The 20,717-nt window shown below is 45.5% G+C and overlaps 1 protein-coding gene across 2 annotated transcripts in view; it reads left to right on the top strand.

Moving 5' to 3' along the window:
- The window catches only part of TCF19 (transcription factor 19), a 51,443-nt gene extending 31,653 nt beyond the window's left edge, over positions 1 to 19,790 (top strand). For both annotated transcript variants that reach the window (XM_068109694.2, XM_068109695.2), the window contains exons 4-5: positions 17,818 to 18,157; positions 18,452 to 19,790. In XM_068109694.2, the coding sequence (XP_067965795.1) occupies positions 17,818 to 18,157; positions 18,452 to 18,740 (629 nt within the window). In that variant the 3' untranslated portion in view covers positions 18,741 to 19,790. The remainder of the gene's footprint in view (positions 1 to 17,817; positions 18,158 to 18,451) is intronic.
- Positions 19,791 to 20,717: the final 927 nt, after the last annotated feature.

The raw sequence follows: 20,717 nt of genomic DNA, 5'->3' as shown, positions 1-20,717 counted from the left end.
TGTTTTTTTTTGTTTTTTTTGTATACAAGATCGAGGCTCGTGAAAGAGCGAAAATTAATCACACAGAAAGACAAACAGACACATAAAACAAATAACATCGGGAGCGGTAGACAAGATGGGGAGAGAGGGGGAAGGACACAAACACAACATTTGAGAGCAGGGACCGAGAGACATGGAGACATCGAGAGATCTGTGGGAGGGAGAGGGCTTTGGGGGGGAGGCATGTGAAGGGGGGAGGCATGTGAAGGGGGGGAGGCATGTGAGGGGGGGGGGGGGTGGGAGAGGTATAAACATATGGACACTGCCAGGATTTCCAGGAAATAAGTTGGAATTTCAAACAAGGTGGATCTGGGGTGAATTAGTGGGGGTAGAAAAGATCAAGGTTATGGATGGGGGAAGATAAGAGATGGTGGTGAACAGCTGTTTTAAAGACCTGGAGGGAGGAGAGGGATTGAAGGGAGTGTGGGAGTTTGTTCCACAGGCGGGAGAAAAGAGGAATGTAAGAGTGAAGGTGAGCAGAGAGCCGAGATTTCGGCAGTTTAACCATCAGAGGGTTGCTGGCAGATCTTGTGCGACCTGTAGGAATATTTGGGGGACAGAGCACGGAGAGAGCTGGGGGAGCAAGGCCGGAGAGGAGTCGGTAGAAGACAGAAAGACCACCTACCTGCCTGCGGTGAGTGAGTGAAAGGCCCTCAGAGATAGCTTCATCGCGGGAGATTCCAATGATTTTGAAAGCTTTGGATTCAACAGCGTGAAGCCGAGCCAGGTGTGAGGCAGGAGCACCAGCCCATAGGGGAGAACAGTATTCCATTGAGCTGCGGATGAAAGCCTTGTATGTGGTGAGGAGCTCAGGTGTGCCGAGGAAGGACTTCGCACGACGGAGGATGCCCAGTCGGCGACTGGCTTTGGAGGCCAGCTTGGAAATGTGGTTTTCCCAAGAAAGATCATGGCAGATAGTGAGACCCAAAAGCTTGAGTGACAGAACTTCTTGGAGAGGATTGTTGAGAAAGTAGATGGGAGGGTTGTCCAGTCGATCTTTTCGGAGAGACATAGTAAGAGAGTGAGATTTGGCAGGATTGAAAGACATGTTCCACTTGTTTGACCAGTCTGTGATTTTGTCCAGGTCTTCAGAGAGTGAGGAGGCTGCAGACTGCCTATCTGAGGGAAGAGGAATGGAGCGGCAGAGAGTGGAGTCATCAGCAAAGAGATAGAGAGGATTTTCCAGAGAGTCAGAGAGATCATTGATAAAGACCAGAAAAAGCACAGGGCCCAGCACACTTCCTTGGGGAACTCCAGCCTGAACAGGAAGGGGAGATGAGAGAAATCCATTCAGGGCCACACGTTGACTACGACCAGAGAGGAAGTCCGCAAGCCATGCATGGAGATTTCCATGGATACCATAGGAGGAGAGTTTGGTGAGCAGAGCTGGGTGCCAGACCGTATCAAAGGCCCTTGATATGTCAAGGGAGACAGCTCTGATTTCCTGTTTGGCATTCAGGACCTCCATCCATTGTTGAGACAGCAGAAGCAGCATGTCCAGAGTAGAGTGACCTGGTCTGAAACCAAATTGATGATCAGAGATCAAGCCATTGGAGAAGAGGAAAGATTTCATATCCGAAGCAATGATGGATTCCATGACTTTGCTGATAATTGGGAGCAGGCTGATTGGTCTGTAGTTGCAAGGATCTGTTTTTGCACCTTTTTTGTGTAAAGCGGTAATGTTAGCTGATTTCCAGGATGCTGGCAGATGACCTTGAGCAAAAGATAGGGTGAAAAGAACAGAGAGAGGGTGAGATAGAGCGGCAGAGCAGGATTTTAGGACCCGTGGGCTGATGCCGTCTGGTCCAGTTGCAGAATCAGAGTCGAGGTTTGACAAAAACTCCTCCACCTTGTCAGGAGAGAAGGACACAGAGTCCAGGAGCATTTGGGTTCGACTGGGAAAGGTGGGAACAGAGAGGGATGGGTTTGGGACTAAGGATTTCGAGGCGAACACAGAGTTGAGGCATTCGGCTTTGTCACGTGCGATGTCAACTGTGTGGCCATTTGAGGTAAGGGAGGGGATGGAGGGGGAACAAACACCAGAAACGGATTTGACCAGACGCCACCAGGATTTGGAGGAAGGAGACAGGTTTGAGAGTTCATTCTTGAGTGAGGAGAGATAGTGCTTCCTGGCACTCCTGAGGGTAGACACACACTTGTTCCGAGCTTGGTGGAAGGAACTGAGATTTCCTTCAGTTGGATTAGCCTTCCAAGAGGCAAAGGCAAGTTGTTTCAGGGCAACTGCCTCACCACAAGATTCAGTGTACCATGGACGGGAGGAAGGGTAAGACAATTGAAGGCGAGATGGGATAAATCTGTGCATGAGAGAGATCAGTTTGCTTTGGAAGAATTCCCGGGAAGAATTGATGTCAGAGGCAGTGGAGATGGGAGACCAATCCAGACGATTGATGGCTGCTTTGTGAGCGGAATATCTTGAAAAATAAGCGCAGTACCAACTTCTAATCTGGTGTGTGGGTGTATCTAGGCATAAGGAAGAACGCTATTGAAAATTGGGTCGCCACGTCAAAATCCAAGATGGCCGCCGCCATGTATGTCTGAACCTTGTGAGCGGAATATCTTGGAAAAATAAGCGAAGTTCCAACTTCTAATTTGGTGTGTCAGTGTATCTCGGCATAAGGAAGAACGCTATTGAAAATTGGGTCGCCACGTCAAAATCCAAGATGGCCGCCGCCATGTATGTCTGAACCTTGTGAGTGGAATATCTTGGAAAAATAAGCGAAGTACCAACTTCTAATTTGGTGTGTCGGTGTATCTTGGCATAAGGAAGAAGGCTATTGAAAATTGGGTCGCCACGTCAAAATCCAAGATGGCCGCCACCATATATATGTCTGAACCTTGTGAGCGAAATATCTTGAAAAATAAACGAACTACTAACTTCTAATCTGGTGTGTGGGTGTATCTACGCATAAGGAAGAACGCTATTGAAAATTGGGTCGCCACGTCAAAATCCAAGGTGGCCGCCGCCATGTATGTCTGAACCTTGTGAGCGGAATATTTTGGAAAATAAGCGAAGTATCAACTTCTAATCTGGTGTGTGGGTGTGTCTAGGCATAAGGAAGAACGCTATTGAAAATTGGGTCGCCATGTCAAAATCCAAGATGGCCACCACCATATATATGTCTGAACCTTGTGAGCGAAATATCTTAAACTAAACGAACTACTAACTTCTAATCTGGTGTGTGGGTGTATCTACGCATAAGGGAGAACGCTATTGCAAGTTGGGTCGCCACGTAAAAATCCAAGATGGCCACCTTGCATCTTCCACTTTGTCAACTCGCATCACTTCACCGACGGGGGGCCTAGGCGTAACGCTTGTTTGCTTTTGATTGGCCGACAGGGCCGCTTTCACGTGGTCCAAGTGTGTGGTATCAATGCCAATCAAGTGGTCCGAAGGTGCAAGATGATTTTGCAGCAAGATGCTGCACAGCAGAGGTGCAAGGCCACAAGGCTTGTGGTCCATATGAGTGACAAGGTGCAGCAAAAGGTTGTTTGTGGCAGCAAAGTGCTGCACAGGTTGGCTGCACAGGTGCAAGAAGGACATGGCAGCAAGGTGCTGCACAGTTCGGCTGCCCAGGTGGAACAAGGACAGGGCAGCAAGGTGCAGAAGGGATGCTGCACCGGTCGATGGTGCTGCACAGTTCGGCCTCCAAAATGGTCCTGGGGCAGGGAGAGAGACAAAGCACAACAAGCAAGTGGAAAGGACGCAGTGGCACACAAAAAACAAGGTCACCAGGCACCACCATGCCTGGTGCGGTGCGAGGGATGCGGTAGAGTGAGCAGAGCAACTCGTCCCTAACCGTCCGTACCTCCCACCGTTGGCTGCACTACCCTAGCCCCCCTTGTATTTACAATCCGTCACTACGTCTCGTCTCCCATATCCCCCTCTAACTCCAAATTAGTCTCCCAATCCCTCCCAGGAAGGAAGGGATGGAACAAACACAATGTCACCCTTACGTCGTGACGCGTCTCACAACTCAAACAGTTCACAGAGCCCTGGTGTGGAGCTCGTCCTCCTTGGTGCATGGCTGTGGATGGTGCAAAGGGATTTCTCATCCTAACTACTCTAGTAACATTAACTCATTTAAACTACCCGGGGTCGTACCCTGCCAATCGGCCTCTTTAAACTATGTAGTTCTAAGAACCCGAATTCCCATTGCCCACACTGTGGTGCCCTCTGAATTTGGGTCTCACTCCCGCAAATTTTCTCGCTGTGCCCTCGCACAATTTCGGGGCTGGGTCGTGTGGCCCGACCAGCAGGTCTACCTACCTGCGCACCTCCGCCACTGAAGCCGCCACCCGAACTTACCTGCTCCTCGCGACTATCTAATCAGGGAAGGCCCTCCCTGGCTCTTACCCCCTCTGTGCCCACCCTGGCATCGGGCAACCCGGGTCCTCTCCTGGGATCCTCGGGCCCCACTCAACAACTACCCTAACCGGCTCCCAGAGTCTACCTATGGCCTCACCTGGCCGACAAACTACCAGTGGCGGAGTGCCTCAATAACCATATGCACTAAGTAAGCCACATAGTCTAGTAGGAAGACTAGGTCCCCCTGCACCCCCCGGAGATATACTTCTAATCAGTGTTTCTAGATTGGACAAAATGTGTAGAAAATGACTAGCTATGGCCCCAAGCTGAAATAATGTCCCACATACCATTTTTATGCAAATTACTGCTGCCATTATCAAAAAAAGACTAGGTCCCCCTGCACCCCCCGGAGATATACTTCTAATCAGTGTTTCTAGATTGGAAAAAATGTGTAGAAAATGACTAGCTATGGCCCCAAGCTGACAAAATGTCCCACATACCATTTTTATGCAAATTACTGCTGCCATTATCAAAAAAAGACTAGGTCCCCCTGCACCCCCCGGAGATATACTTCTAATCAGTGTTTATAGATTGGAAAAAATGTGTAGAAAATGACTAGCTATGGCCCCAAGCTGAAAAAATGTCCCACATACCATTTTTATGCAAATTACTGCTGCCATTATCAAAAAAAGACTAGGTCCCCCTGCACCCCCCGGAGATATACTGAAACTGGCAGTGACTGGTGATTGAAATGCGGTGCCTTTTTGTGTTTCAGGTCGAGGTACGTGAACTCCCCACGATCTACAGCAACCAGGAAGAGACTGATACCAGGGTGGTTCTGTACCTCCATCATGCTGCTACCATCGGATACAAGAACGCTGTAGTCAGAACACCGGACACAGACATCCTCCTGATCCTGCTCCACCATGCCCACAACATCAAGCTGACGGTGTACCTGGATACAGGGTCAGGGAAGCATCGCCAACTTGTCAACGTCTCTGAGCTGGCAGAATCCCTGGGAGAGGACTACTGTGCCACTCTCCTGGGGTACTATGTGTTCAGCGGAGAAGACTGCACCAGTGCCTTCAAAGGGAAGGGAAAAGTCGGGCCCTTGAAAAAGCTGGAGAAGAATCCCAGGTTTCACAGGGCATTCGGTGAATTTCACAGGGTATTTAGAAAAATAAAACTTTGTGTTAACGTCTGTGTAGACGGACCTTAATATGAGTCTATTATTTCGTAAAACTGTGATTATTTTGTAAATAAAGCACTAATTAGCATACTAGTATACCATAGACACATGTAATCATGTTATGAATAGTTCTATCATGATCTATGCCCTTCAAAACATGGGTCTAGACACCTTCATTTTTCAATTATCTGCAATATTGGCTGAGATATGTCAAAAATCGTTTTTTTGATAATGGCAGCAGTAATTTGCATAAAAATGGTATGTGGGACATTGTTTCAGCTTGGGGCCATAGCTAGTCATTTTCTACACATTTTTTCCAATCTAGAAACACTGGTTAGAAGTATATCTCCGGGGGGGTGCAGGGGGACCTAGTCTTTTTTTGATAATGGCAGCAGTAATTTGCATAAAAATGGTATGTGGGACATTTTTTCAGCTTGGGGCCATAGCTAGTCATTTTCTACACATTGTTTCCAATCTAGAAACACTGATTAGAAGTATATCTCCGGGGGGTGCAGGGGGACCTAGTCTTCCTACTAGACTAACATGCCCAGACATTCCACACTCATGCACCAAACAAAGCACTTCTTTTCCACTACTCGCACCACAGGCGTCGATATCCATACAATTTACCTATGCCCTCTACCTTTCTTTACACTACCCACCCCAGGCTTTCGTGAATGGGTTCCACTCCCCCCATTCAATCCTTTGCACCATGCATTCCACACCTTTTATTCTCACACACCAATACTTTCACACACCAAATATCTCACACACCATTTTTCTCACACCAACACAATTCCATTTATTCTCACTCACAATTCCTCAAACATACAGCATCATCTATCTGGCTACTTCCCCTGCTCTCGTGCTTCCCCCGTCGTCCCTTTACACTCTGCACACCCTGTTTTATTATCAACCATCTAAGCTACCTATGTCCCCTCTATAGTTCAGGTGTCGCTACTTAAATCTCATGTCCCTACAGTCTTCTAATTCCCTAACATTATCCTAGCCCTCCCTCGCCAAGCCGGTGCCCCATGGAGGCAACCATTCTCTATATACATACATACATTCATACATACATACATACATACATACATACATACATACATACATACATTACGTACATTTGTATATACTAGGGCGTGCCCGTACTATATATATATATCTAAAATTATATCCCCCCCCTCTATTTACATGAAATGGTTTGGTCCATTCGCAAAGCCAAAGCGAACGGCTTGCGAGTACGGTGACAATCCCCCCCCCCCCCCCCCCCTCTATTTACATGAAATGGTTTGGTCCATTCGCAAAGCCAAAGCGAACGGCTTGCGAGTACGGTGACAATCCCCCCCCCTCTATTTACATGAAATGGTTTGGTCCATTCGCAAAGCCAAAGCGAACGGCTTGCGGAGTTTGGTAAATAAATCGCCATAGCTCGGTAACTACTTCTCCGATTAATATGAAACCTTGAAAAGGCACATCCTCAGGTCCCCAGCAATATACCTGGCAAGTTTCAAGTATATCGGACCCGTGGTTGTCGAGAAACAGCGGTCACAGACAAACAAACAAACACACAGACACACACACAGAGATTACTGGAATTATAGATAGACTAGGGCATGCCCGTACTATATATAAGCTAGGACGTGCCCGTACGTGGGTGCCCGTTCCTTGCCAAAAAAAAAAAAAAAAAAAAATTTGTGTAGGGGTGTGTGTGTGTAAACATCCTAGGGCGTGCCCGTACGTGGGTGCAAAAAATCATGCGTGCAAACAACAACAACAAAAAAAAACTTTGAAACCACGTGGCAGTAACGACCACAGAACCCCCCCCCCTCTATTTACATGAATGGTTTGGTCCATTCGCAACGACCACAGAACCCCCCCCCCTCTATTTACATGCAATGGTTTGGTCCATTCGCAACGCCAAAGCGAACGGCGAACGGCTAAATCGCCATAGCTCGGTAAGTACTTGTCCGATTAATTTCAAACCTTGAAAAGGCACATCCTCGGGTCCCCAGCAATATACCTGGCAAGTTTCAAGTATATCGGACCGGTAGTTGTCGAGAAATCGTTGTCGCATACATACACACACACATACACACAGAGATTAGTGGAATTATAGATAGATACAGTCACGTGAAAAAGTAAGTACCACCGATGTAAAGTTTTGACTTTTTCAACATACAGCTAATTGATCTTCATTTCAACAATATTGATAGATAACGGTGATATAATATAACAAATATCATGAAACATTTACATTTTGAAGTCCATTGTATAATTTAAATAAACATAAATACAAATTTCGCATGTGGAAAAAGTAAGTACACCCTTGGCTCTATCTAATAGGTGGTATTGCCCCCTTTGGCAGAAACAACCTCAAGTAGGCGTTTCTTATAACTGTCTATCAGTCTCTGACATTGACTGGGAGAAATTTTTGCTCACTCCTCCATGCAGAATTCTTTCAGCTGTGCGATGTTTGAGGGGTTTCTTGCATGCACAGCTCGTTTCAAACCCCCCCACAACATCTCGATGGGATTTAGATCCGGGCTTTGACTTGGCCATTCCAGAACCCTCCATTTCTTTCTTTTCAGCCATTCCTTGGAGGATTTACTGGTATGTTTAGGGTCATTGTCATGTTGCAAGGTCCATCTTCAGTTGAGCTTCAACTTTCTGACAGGTGTCCTCACATTATCCTCAAGCACCCTCTGGTACAATGAAGAATTCATAGTGGATTCTATGATGGTGAGCTGCCCAGGCCCTGATGCAGCAAAGCTGCCCCAAACCATAATATTTCCACCACCATGCTTTACAGTTGGTATCAGGTTCTTGTGGTCAAATGCTGTCTTTGGTTTTCGCCAAACATGTCTTCTGGTACTGTGGCCAAATAGCTCTACCTTTGACTCATCTGTCCAGAGCACATTGTTCCAGAAGTGCTGGTCTTTGCCTAGGTGTTCATTGGCAAACTTTAGTCTTGCCCTGATGTTCTTTCTGGACAGCAAAGGTTTCCTCCTGGCACACCTCCCATGGAGATCAAATTTGTGCAGCCTCTTTCTAATGGTAGACTCGTGCACTTTGACATCAACAGTGGCAAGAGCTACCTGTAGGTCCCGTGATGACATTCTGGGGTTATTAGAGACTTCTTTCAGCATCTTTCAGTCTGCTCTCGGGCTGAACTTTGCTGGGGCGGCCTGGCCTGAACAAGTTGGCAGTTGTTTGGAATCTTTTCCACTTGTAGATGATCTTCCGGACAGTCGAATGATTGATTTCAAATTGTTTGGAGATTTTAAAATCCCTTCCCAGACGTGGAGGCATCTATAACCTTCTTTCTGAAGGCCTCAGAGAGCTATTTTGATCTAGGCATGGTGACGCCGCACACTTCAACAACAAAGAGCAAACCAAACTAAATGTCTGAGGTTTAAATAAGACAGATTCCTCCAAGATCCTCTCTAACGATGTTCTAATCATTTGCACCTGTGCTGGTGCACCTGTTTTTAATTTTAGGTATTTGAAGTAGTGATAAATGTGGGGGTGTACTTACTTTTTCCACATGTGAAATTTGCATTTATGTTTATTTAAATTATACAATGGACTACAAAATGTAAATGTTTCATGATATTTGTTATATTATATCACCTTTATCTATCAATATTGTTGAAATGAAGATCAAATGGCTGTATGTTGAAATATGTTGGAAAAAGTCAAAACTTTACATGGGGTGTACTTACTTTTTCACGTGACTGTATATGTAGTATATATATATCCATCCATAGGCTGGATATATATATGTACTATATATATACAAAAAAAATATATATATATGCGACATCTTGCTAAAAAATATGTTTATATATATATATATATATATATATATATATATATATATATATATATTATATATATATATATATATATATATATATATATATATATATATATATATATATATATATATACTAAAAATATTTGAATATATATATATATATATATATATGCTAAAATACATATATTTGAACATATATGCTAAAAAATAATAATCGCTCGATCGTGCCTAAGCCTTTTTGATTAATGACAGTTATTTACAAGTACACATTCACATAAATAAATACAAAGCAATTACCTGACATTTGAACACAAATAATCAAACAATACTGGAAACCGAAGCGGTCAAAGTTGGTGGTAAGGCTTCTTCTTCTCTTCTTCTTCTTCTTCTTCTTCTTCTATTCTTCTTCAATCTTCTTCTTCTCTTCTGCTTCTCTTCTGTTCTTCTTCTGTTCTTCTTCCTGAACATCATCATACTGAACTCAGAAATGTGATGAACAGCACATTCACCAGCATATATTCAATGAAAAGGTAAAATGATGATTTGACATTTGTGATGGATTCTGATTTGGATGTAATTGCTTTTCCATTGTATTTGCCCTCAATTCAAATTTGTAAACGTTTCTTTTTCGCTTGAGCAATGCCGGGTACTCTAGCTATAAACGCTTTTATACTTTACTTGGGTACAAATACAACTTTGTCTGAGGGGGTAACATAGGCTATGTGGCCGCGGCCTCATTCGGGGGTGGTTGGGGGGGAGGGGGCTACCGGTAGAGGGGCATACATTTTCGATACAAATGTGTACCGTGTAGCACCACTTGGTGATGGTAGCATGGGGTATTACAAAATCCGTCTTTACCTGTGCAACTGAAGTTATGAAGCAATCTTTGAATGGGGAAAATTTTCCTCCTTCCCTTCCCACCCCTCCCCCAAAACGGAGGGGCCTGTCAAAGCCACTCCCCCCCCCCCCCCCCAAAAGATGTATGTGTATTTTATCTGCCCCCCCCCCCCACTCCCCTCACCTCCCCCTTCCATTCCCCCCTCCCTCTCTTGTTTCCTCACCTCCCCCCCCCCCCCCCCCTGGCAACGGGCAACGGGCAACGCCGGGTACTCCTGCTAATAATAGGTAAAGATAACCTAAATAAACAAATAGCACAAAAAAATCTACTTTTCATTTACTTATTGAGCAAAATGATCCAACAATCTATTTGTGGGAAAAAAGTATGTGAACCTTTAGCTCAATTAGTTTGATTAAGGGGGAAATTAGTGTGGTGCTTCAATCAATGGGATGACAATCAGGAGTGAGTTTGGCTGGCTCTGCCCAATATGAAAAACAAAGTTTTTTCGTCACCATCGGAGTATGGTCTTCACCACACACGTTTGAGGAACGCCCTGATCAAAACAGATTTCTGAGGACCTCAGAAAAAGAGTTGTCGATGCTCATCGTTCTGGAAAGTGTTACAAAACCATTTATAAAGATGTTGTGCTCCACCAATCCATTGTCAGGCAGATAGTGTATAAATGGAGAAAATTCAACACCATTGTTACTCTTTCCATAAGCCAACGAAAATCACTCTAAAAGCAAGGCTTACAATAATCCAGGAGGTCACAAAGAACTCCAGCGTAACGTCTAAGAATCTGCAGGCCTCTCTTGTATTGGCTAATGTCAATGTTCATGAGTCCACCATCAGGAAAACACTGAACAAGAATGGTGTGCATGGGAGGATAGCAAGGAGGAAACCAATGCTCTCCAAGCCGCCCGTCTCAATTTTGCCAAAGACCGCCTGGATGACCTAGGAGGCTATTGGAGGAATGTTCTGTGGACAGATGAGTCAAAAGTGGAACTTTTTGGAATAAATGAGAAACGTTGTGTTTGGCAAAAACTAAACTGTATTCCAACATAAGAACCTCATCCCAACTGTGAAGCATGGTGGTGTGAGTATCATGGTTGGGGCTGCTTTGCTGTCTCAGGACCCGGACGCCTAATCATCATTGACGGAACCATATTTTAGGTCAAATTTATGCAGAAATACCGAAATTTCTAAAGGGTTCACAAACTTTTCCCCACCACTGTATGAAGTTGCTAATTCCAGCACAAAATTAGCGGCCTGTGTTGGTGGCACAAGAGAACATAAACGTAAGAATAAAATGATTTGAGTTGTCTGCCGTGAAGGATGACAACATGCTGACGTTTCGGGTTTAGCTCTAGCTTTTCTTTTACTCTGTTTGCCATCTCTCTCCTTTGCTCCGATGACGGATGAAGCTCGACATGTCAGCACCTTGTCATCCCTCTCTTGTGTTTCACCTCCGACTCATACCTTCCTTCTCCTCTCTCTTTTTTTCTCCGAGTTTAATTTACTTCAATATATCATGCAATTGGCCCTTTTATTTAAATTTGGCGAAGTATGAGCATTTCGAATGTACTAGTCAGGTTCACTATGTTTTTTCGTTCAAAATCATGGTAGATTAGCAAACCTATACATTTTTGGAAACGTTATTACATGGAAAATCTGAAAATCAATGTTTACATTTGCCAATTCCGACCAATTTGATTCGACCAATTCGACCATTCGACCAATCGCTTCGATCGACCATTCGACCAATTCGATCGATTCGATTCGATCGACCATTCGACCAATTCGATTTGCCAATCAATTTGACCGACCTTTGCTTGTGTGGAACGGACTGTGAAAACAATGCGGACTATATTGTCGGATACGACACACAGGACAGTGATGAACTCTAAATGGCATATTCTGTAATCGTGTATGTTTGATGCCATTGACTGCCTGTGTATATTTTGTCATTGACTGCCTGTGTAGATGTGAAGTTATACTGACTGCATGTGTATATATGATTTTGCTGACTGCCTGTGTATGTTTGGTGATATGAATTATTGTGACACATTTTGATGTTATTAACTGCCTGTACAAAATGATAACATGTATTTGATTATGCAACTTATCGCGAATATAAAGACAGTATTTTGCAATTCAAAACCTTTGATTCGTGTCTTACCATTCCTCATAGCACTAATTTGATACTTTCATTGGATTCCTTGTCTCTGAAAATATAGGTTTAGTATATTTTAAAAAGATTTTAGGGTAATTGGAGGCAGAAATATAACAAAATATGTATTTTACAGTGGCCATTTTGAAAATCCAAAATGGCCACCATACAGGTATCTCTCCAAATGTAAACATTGATTTTTAGTTTCCTTATGCTATAACCTTTCCAAAAATGTATAGGTTTGCTAATCTACCATGATTTTGAACGAAATATAATTTATTGACATAGTGAACCTGACTATACTGTCAAGTCTGTGGCCGATGAAGACCAGCCTTGGACAGATGGCTGAACGTTGCTTTAACTCCGAGGCGTATACCTGAACTTGGCGAGATTATCTTTTCGAGCGCGCGGGAAAGGCCAGTAGCCTTACATGATCGGACAGCCACCACAGGGTTTTATTACTCGAACCCACATACAAGTAAACAAAGACGACAAAAAAGTAAAATGCAACAAACAATGAATTTAATGAAATTATTGTAAAACGATAAAATGTCAAAATTAATTTTGAGGTAAAAAAAACTATAACTCCTAATTTGAGATGCCTCCACTCAGACACAAGAAACAGACAAGGGAATGATAAAATAAAATAAATTGGTGTGGTGAGTCGGCTGATACTCGGCCTGCTCCAACGAGGACAAGCGTGGATGGTCCCCGAGTCTCCGCGAGAGAACGGACAAGATGTCGCAAATCGCCACACGACAGCCTGAGCCGTTAAGCAGCGGCAACCGATCCTCTTACGGTCGTTCCACGCTCCACAAAGCTCCCCTTGCAATACCGACTGTCCCAAACCGCTCTTGCTCGGTCTTTAATCACAAGCGCACACGAGCCAGGAAACAATGTGACCACCGCAACAAAGCCCTGAACGAGAGAGAGCGATGAAATGCGACTGCTCGCCACGAAGCCCAGGTCAGAGATAAAAATGCTGCGACCATGTGCCACGCAGCCAGAACAGAGAGAGCCAAAAATGCAACCGCTCGCCACGCAGCCCAGGACAGACCGACAGACAGAGAGAGATAAAAATGCTGCGACCGTTTGCCACACAGCCAGCACAGAGAGCCAAAAATGTGACCGCTTGCACAAAGCCCAGGACCTAGAGAGGGAGGAGGGACGCTCACCTTCCTTTGTGCCACGCTGACCTCACCTCGACCAATCCCACCCTCTCATCACATCATCCCATCTCCATGGCCAATCATCACCTTAGGGGTGGGGCCTCATGGCCTGCTTGGCGCCCGATGACGAAGCTCGGGGCGTGGCCTGTCAATTACGGTCCTTTGAGGCGGAGTCCAGCCACCGTTCAGGAATGTTCGGCTGGGCGGGGTTTACTTGCCTATTGGCAAATGTTCCTTATGTCTGGGTACTGTCGGCAATGTCAGTTTAATGGCCGTTGCTGTAATTGTTGTGATAGCGGCCCTTTTTAGACGAAATTAAAATGTTGGGAAAATCACAGGGGCCATTACACCCTGGGGAAATTAACCTAAAAAACATACCTAATTAGCATAGCTCCACCCCTCGTATGGAGACACATATACGATCTTATTCTATACAGATTCCCTACTTAGTTACATCGAAAGTCTTCTTCCCGTCACACGGTCCATGCTAAACTATACATTCCTATCTTCACTGTGGTATGTCATTACTGCACATCGGATTTTTATGTGAAAAAATAAAAAATATTTTTTCACATAAAAAGCCAAATTTTGCTATTTTTCGGAGAAAAAAAATATTTCGCCCTTTTTTGGGAAAAATAAAATAAAATGCCCTTTTTGGTCGAAAATGTCTGGCAACGCTAAAAAAAATTAGGGAATTTTTCGAAATTTTTAACTGCGATCGAAATTTTTAACTGCGATCGAAATTTTTAACTGCGATTGATCTCAAAAACAAAACGTTGCGTCCACTTGCGTGCGTTGCGTCCTCAGCGTGTACAGCAGTGAGGCGGTGTACTACAGTGAGAGAGTGTACACAAAGTGTGAACAAGTCTCCTATCAAGATGAGTGCTGCTCTTCGTGACAAGTGGCTGAAGGAATTCAACGCTGGCGGCGATGGGGCCACCTTCAAGTACGTGTCGAGTGACACGGCTTTCTGTCGAGCTTGTGAAAAGACTTTCCGGGCGAAGCAGAAGTCTGAGCTGGCCCAACATGTCCGAGGAGACCGCCACAAGAGCAACTTGGCCTTGAAGAAGAAGAGGACGGTCACGCAAGCCACCATGGGGGACTTTGGTGGCGGAAAGAGGCACAAGTGCGACGTCGTGGCTCAGGAGCTGTGCCAGGCCATGCTGGCCGCTGGCATCCCATGGTCGAAATTGGAAAACCCTGCCCTCCGGTCGTTCCTGGAGAAGCACATCACTCTCCAGATCCCCGATGAAAGCTGGATTCGAAAGCACTACCTCGACAAGTGCTACGACGAGGCCTTGGCGGGGATCCGTGCCGACCTCGGACAGCAGCCCATCTGGCTGTCCGTCGACGAGACGACCGATTCGGCAGGTCGATATGTGGCCAACATCATCGCGGGACGCTTGTCCAAGGAGGGGTACTTTCGTCCCCACCTCGTCCAGTGCATGTTTCTGGAGAAGACAAACTCCGGGGAGATCGTGCGCGCAGTCAATGACACGCTGCGCTATCTTTGGCCTGATTTCAAGCCGGAGTGCCTCAAGGTCCTCGTCAGCGACGCCGCGGCCTATATGATCAAGGCCGGCCATGCCCTGAAGGAACTCTTCCCGGACTTGCTGCATGTGACTTGCGTTGCCCACGCGCTCCACCGTGTCTGCGAGACAGTCCGAGAAATGTTCAAGGATGTCAACGACCTGATTGCCACGACGAAGAAGGCGTTCGTCAAAGCCCCGTCATGTGTTGTCCTTTGGAAGGAGCAGCAGCCCAATCTTTCTCTCCCCCCGGAGCCCATTCTGACTCGGTGGGGGACGTGGATCGACGCCGCGCTGTTTTACGCCGAGCACTTCGAGGCTGTCAAAGACATTGTGGACCAGCTGAACGATGACGCGATGGCAATCCGGAGTGCCAAGGACCTGTTCGGAAAGGCGGACATCAAGCTCAGTTTGGTCTTCTTAAATGCCCACGTGTCGTTCATCCCGAAGATCCTTAAGCAGCTGGAAGAGGCTGGCATGGAGCTGGCCAAGGCCTTCCAGCTCCTTGATCAGGCCAAGTAGTCTAGTAGGAAGACTAGGTCCCCCTGCACCCCCCGGAGATATACTTCTAATCAGTGTTTCTAGATTGGAAAAAATGTGTCGAAAATGACTAGCTATGGCCCCAAGCTGAAAAAATGTCCCACATACCATTTTTATGCAAATTACTGCTGCAAATTTTATGCAAAATTATGCAAATTTTATGCAAATTTTTGATGAGGAGTAGAGTTGAGGGGTCTTTGAGGGCTTCATCGAGGTGCTCTCGGTTGCAAGACTGGGTCATTCTGAGAAGCACAGCAGGGTCAGAGATCATGATGTTCTCCTCCTCAGTGAATCTCTCCATCAACAGCCTCTCCATTGCCTCACACACTGTTTTGAGGCAAAAGAGGGACTTTGCGTAGGCCTTTCCACTGAGAACACCTTTGAGAGATCCACTTGTTACTAGTTGTGCCTCAAAGAGAATCTCTGCATATCCAGAACCACGCATCTTGTGTCCAGTGAGCATCCCGATGTAGTTCATGGATGTGTGGAAGGGTCCAATCGTTACTACATGACTAGCAAATTCATTTGGCCAGCGCCAGATGATGGGAAGGGCTTTCATGCAGACACCCAGATCAAATGTATTCAGGACCCATCTCTGACCCACCTCAGCAGTTGCTGCCTCGGAACGCTTCAGTAGCTCACGAACAACTGCGTTGTCTGTGATCGGTCTGTGCCTGGTGCCTGCATGGCATGGCAATGGCCTGCAGCCTGTGCCTGGGCTAGGGGGTTTCACCTCTGCAACTGGTTCTCCCCCACCCAGCAAATCAACAGTCGACTACTGCACGCCTATCCACCAACCGATCACAGACAACGCAGTTGTTCGTGAGCTACTGAAGCGTTCCGAGGCAGCAACTGCTGAGGTGGGTCAGAGATGGGTCCTGAATACATTTGATCTGGGTGTCTGCATGAAAGCCCTTCCCATCATCTGGCGCTGGCCAAATGAATTTGCTAGTCATGTAGTAACGATTGGACCCTTCCACACATCCATGAACTACATCGGGATGCTCACTGGACACAAGATGCGTGGTTCTGGATATGCAGAGATTCTCTTTGAGGCACAACTAGTAACAAGTGGATCTCTCAAAGGTGTTCTCAGTGGAAAGGCCTACGCAAAGTCCCTCTTTTGCCTCAAAACAGTGTGTGAGGCAATGGAGAGGCTGTTGATGGAGAGATTCACTGAGGAGGAGAACATCATGATCTCTGACCCTGCTGTGCTTCTCAGAATGACCCAGTCTTGCAACCGAGAGCACCTCGATGAAGCCCTCAAAGACCCCTCAACTCTACTCCTCATCAAAAATTTGCATAAAATTTGCATAATTTTGCATAAAATTTGCAGCAGTAATTTGCATAAAAATGGTATGTGGGACATTTTTTCAGCTTGGGGCCATAGCTAGTCATTTTCTACACATTTTTTCCAATCTAGAAACACTGATTAGAAGTATATCTCCGGGGGGTGCAGGGGGACCTAGTCTTCCTACTAGACTAAAGGAGGAGCTCGAAAAGATCCGAGGCTGCCGTAAGGAGATCCTGCTCACCAAGTTCAAGGCGGTGCTGCAGCGCAATCCCGACATTGGTGTGCTGAGGACAGTGGCTTTGATCCTGGATGGAGATCAGCACGGATCAGAGGTTGGTGTGCCGGCTGGAGTCAAGCTTGCCGACATCCCCCTCTTGAGGTACTGCCCCATCGTCAGCGTCGACGTGGAAAGGTCCTTCTCCGTCTACAGAAACGTCCTCACCGACCGCCGACACCGCCTCACCAAGGAGAACATTACCAAGATAATGATTTCAAACACCTACTTTAACCATTCCTAAAAGGGTCTTGTCAATTTCTTCTAGTCCTCTACTTATCAAACAATGCGGTTGCAATAAAGGTACCTGAACGTCATTTTTTACCTGTTTACTAGCCCAGAGTGCTTAATGTTGTGCAGGAAAAAGCTTACCATTTTTTGTTCTTTTTTTGACTGATTTCTGAAAAACTTGGTAATAATAAAAAATTAATAAAACCGGGGAAAAAAATATTTCGGGATTTTTTCACATAAAACAAATAAATTCCGCTTTTCAAAACATAAAAGGCTTATTTTCTCAACATAAAAATCCGTAGTCTAGCTCATTACCTACCCCCCACAAATGTAATAGTACTCTCTAACCTTGCATTTCTCTCCCCTTTTGTCCCAACCGAAACGTTGCTTTGTGCAGATAACGGGCAAATGGTCGAGAGTGGACGCAAACACCGCCGGAAATCAGTCCACATGGTCCGGCCGGACCTCGACTCAGATCCCGCCAAGGAAATACTCGAGCTGGGACTGGTTGATGATAGCGGTGAAGAGTCTACAATGCAGTGGTGCGCTGGTGCAGTTGGCTGCAGTCCAGTGAGGGAAACGACGATGAGCCTGACTGGAAATGAGAATTCCACAAGCATGGCTTTGTGGAGACCAGTGACTTCTGGTGGAAAGCCACGCGGAATGTTGGGTTCCAAGAACTCTGCAAGCTTGGCAAAGGTGTCTGGAAAGGGCGGAAAAACTGGGGTTGGCACAGGGTGAGTCATCCAAACGATCTTATTATTTTGCACATTTTATGAATCTTGACATCAGTATTTTCAAACCATCTTTCGTCTTATTTGGTATGATAATGTTGCGGTGCATCATAAGACAAACAAACGTTTTCTTACCAGCTGACAGGTCATCTGACTTCTCATCTGGTCATAAAGTACTCGTAATTGTGTTGATTCATGGTTTACTATACCTTTTGACATTAACTGTGTAAACATATGAATAAGGTTTTACCCGTGTCTCACTCGGTCATATTTCCTCACCCTATGCTTGCCCCATAGCCGTCCACGTGGCCGCCCCCGTAAATGCACCCAGGCGACAGATGAAACGACATCTCTGGTGCCTGCCAATCGTGCCTGGAATGTCACAGTGGTGGATAGCTGTGCAGCACGTCGTTGCTTGCGGCCTGACGCCGAAACACTGAACTGGGTACAGTGCGACGACTGCGATGCATGGTATCATGTTGTTTGTGCTGGCTGTAATGCTACAGATTTAGATGGGTGCGACTTCCACTGTGGCTGTCGGCGGAAAGGTAGCCGGCGAGGATATCGTGGTGGTACTTCTCGATGATGACACGGAGACCAAGGATCGAGTGGATGAACATCGCACTTTTTGTTGCCCTGCGTTATGGGGGTTCATGTTTCCTATGATCAACGCAGGCCAAAGCATCAAGGTCTAATCGTTATTTTAAAATAAAAAAACAATTTTGTCACTTAAGCAAACGTACATTGGCAGCAATATGCACAGAACTGGATATTTGATGTCTTTTACCAACACTTAAATCTGCTTTGTTGGTGAATTTAATGCAACGGTTGGCCGATCAAATTGGTTCAGATATCGATTGTTGGTTCACATGTTACACGTCTGTGGTAGGAATGTTTTTTTGGTTTATTGTTAGGTTGAGTGGGAGATAAAAAAAAAATCGTGTTGAAGACTTCCTTGTTGGGATCTTTCTGACAATGCAGTCGTAGATATAAGAAATGTTTTTTTTACAACGTTATGCTTTTAAGGCTCGTTGAGCGACGTTTACAGAGGGAAGAGGGCAACATATTGAGAGTGGGCCACAGCTCGCTGCAACAAACCACGTAATGAACGAACAGGAAAAGAAAGGAGGAAACCGTTGGATTCACGGTCAAAAGAGGTTGGGTTGGGTTAGGTAAGGTTAATGGGGGTAGAAAAGAGCTCTGGTTGTTGTTTCGCATGCAACCTATGGCTGCTGGTTGCATCATTTCTGGAAGCGCCGAGGAAGGATGACAGGCCGAGTCAACCCCCCTGGTGTTGTTTTCAACGGTACGACGGGCTCAAACTCGAGACCCGAAGATCTCAAGTCGGCGACCTTAACCGTTAAGCCAACACCAGGCAAAGAGCTCTGGCAAGATTGAGGGATGATGTGCACTGCCAGCTTCAAGTCCTCAAGGGAAGAGTGGGATTGCATCGCTTCCGGAAGTTAGTTGCACAAATGACAGAAAAGAGAAACGAGAGTGGAGTTGCATCGAAAGGCTGGATTTTGGGAGTTTCACTGAGTTGGGGTTACTGGAATAATCTGTGCATCCTGAGGTAGCTGGGGAGGGTCTGAGGACTGGGAGAGCAGAGGAAGTAAGATTGGAGTGGAGGCGGTTCAAAAAAAAACAAAATACACAAACCTGCCTATGATGTCTGGGCAACACGCCTTGTGAGTCGGACTTGTATTCAGAGATGCCAATATTGTTGAGAGCTTTAGTTTCTGCAGAATCCAGAAGAAACGGATGTGACTGACGCAGGGATGTCAGCCCATAGTGGAGAACAGCACTCCATTGAGCTATGCACAAAGGCCTCGTAGTCTGTGAGGAGTTGAATTTTCAATAAATTACTTCAAAATACTGAGAATGTCCAGTCTGTAGCTGTCCTTGGAGGCCAGCTTTGATATGCGGTTGGCTTCGGAGAGGTTATGGCTGATAGTGAGGCCTAGAAGTTCAAGAGACTGAACCTCTTCCAGTGGCTGACCTTGGAAACAGACAGGAGCGTTCGTTCGACCGTCCTTCCGGAGCAAAATGGCGAGACTGAGATCTGCCAGGATTGAAAAACATTTTACACTTATCAGAGCAGTATCTAATCAATTCCGCATGAGAGAGTGATACAGCTGCTGTCTGTCTTTCATGGGATGAGGTCGTCTTATTGGGAATGCGGGTTGATTAATAGGAATTTGACTTCAATTTTCCAATGTACGCTCAGGGAAGCAACATTTTCAACAACCTTTGCTCTGAAGCACTTGCAGTTTTTTATACTTAGTTTATTTTAACCAATTTTTTGGCAATATTCTTGCCGCTGTTCCCATGTATTTATTGTTTAGTGTACGTATGACGTTCCCTACTGTCTAATTTGTAAGAAGGTTTGCTGTTCTGTCAAATGTTTCATCTGATTTCAGTTCGACCTTTTACAATTTTTGTTTCCGCATAAGAATTTTTTGCAACCACTGTGGTTGGTATATTTTAAAGATGGCCTTCCCATTACACTGATGGATGTAATGCTGTAATAACACTATATGCTTTTTAACAACCTCGTACAATA

This window comes from Myxine glutinosa, chromosome 3 (assembly GCF_964187855.1).
Source record: "Myxine glutinosa chromosome 3, kmMyxGlut1.1, whole genome shotgun sequence".
In the NCBI taxonomy this organism is placed as follows: Eukaryota; Metazoa; Chordata; class Myxini; order Myxiniformes; family Myxinidae; genus Myxine; species Myxine glutinosa.
This window is presented reverse-complemented; position numbering and strand designations above follow the sequence as displayed.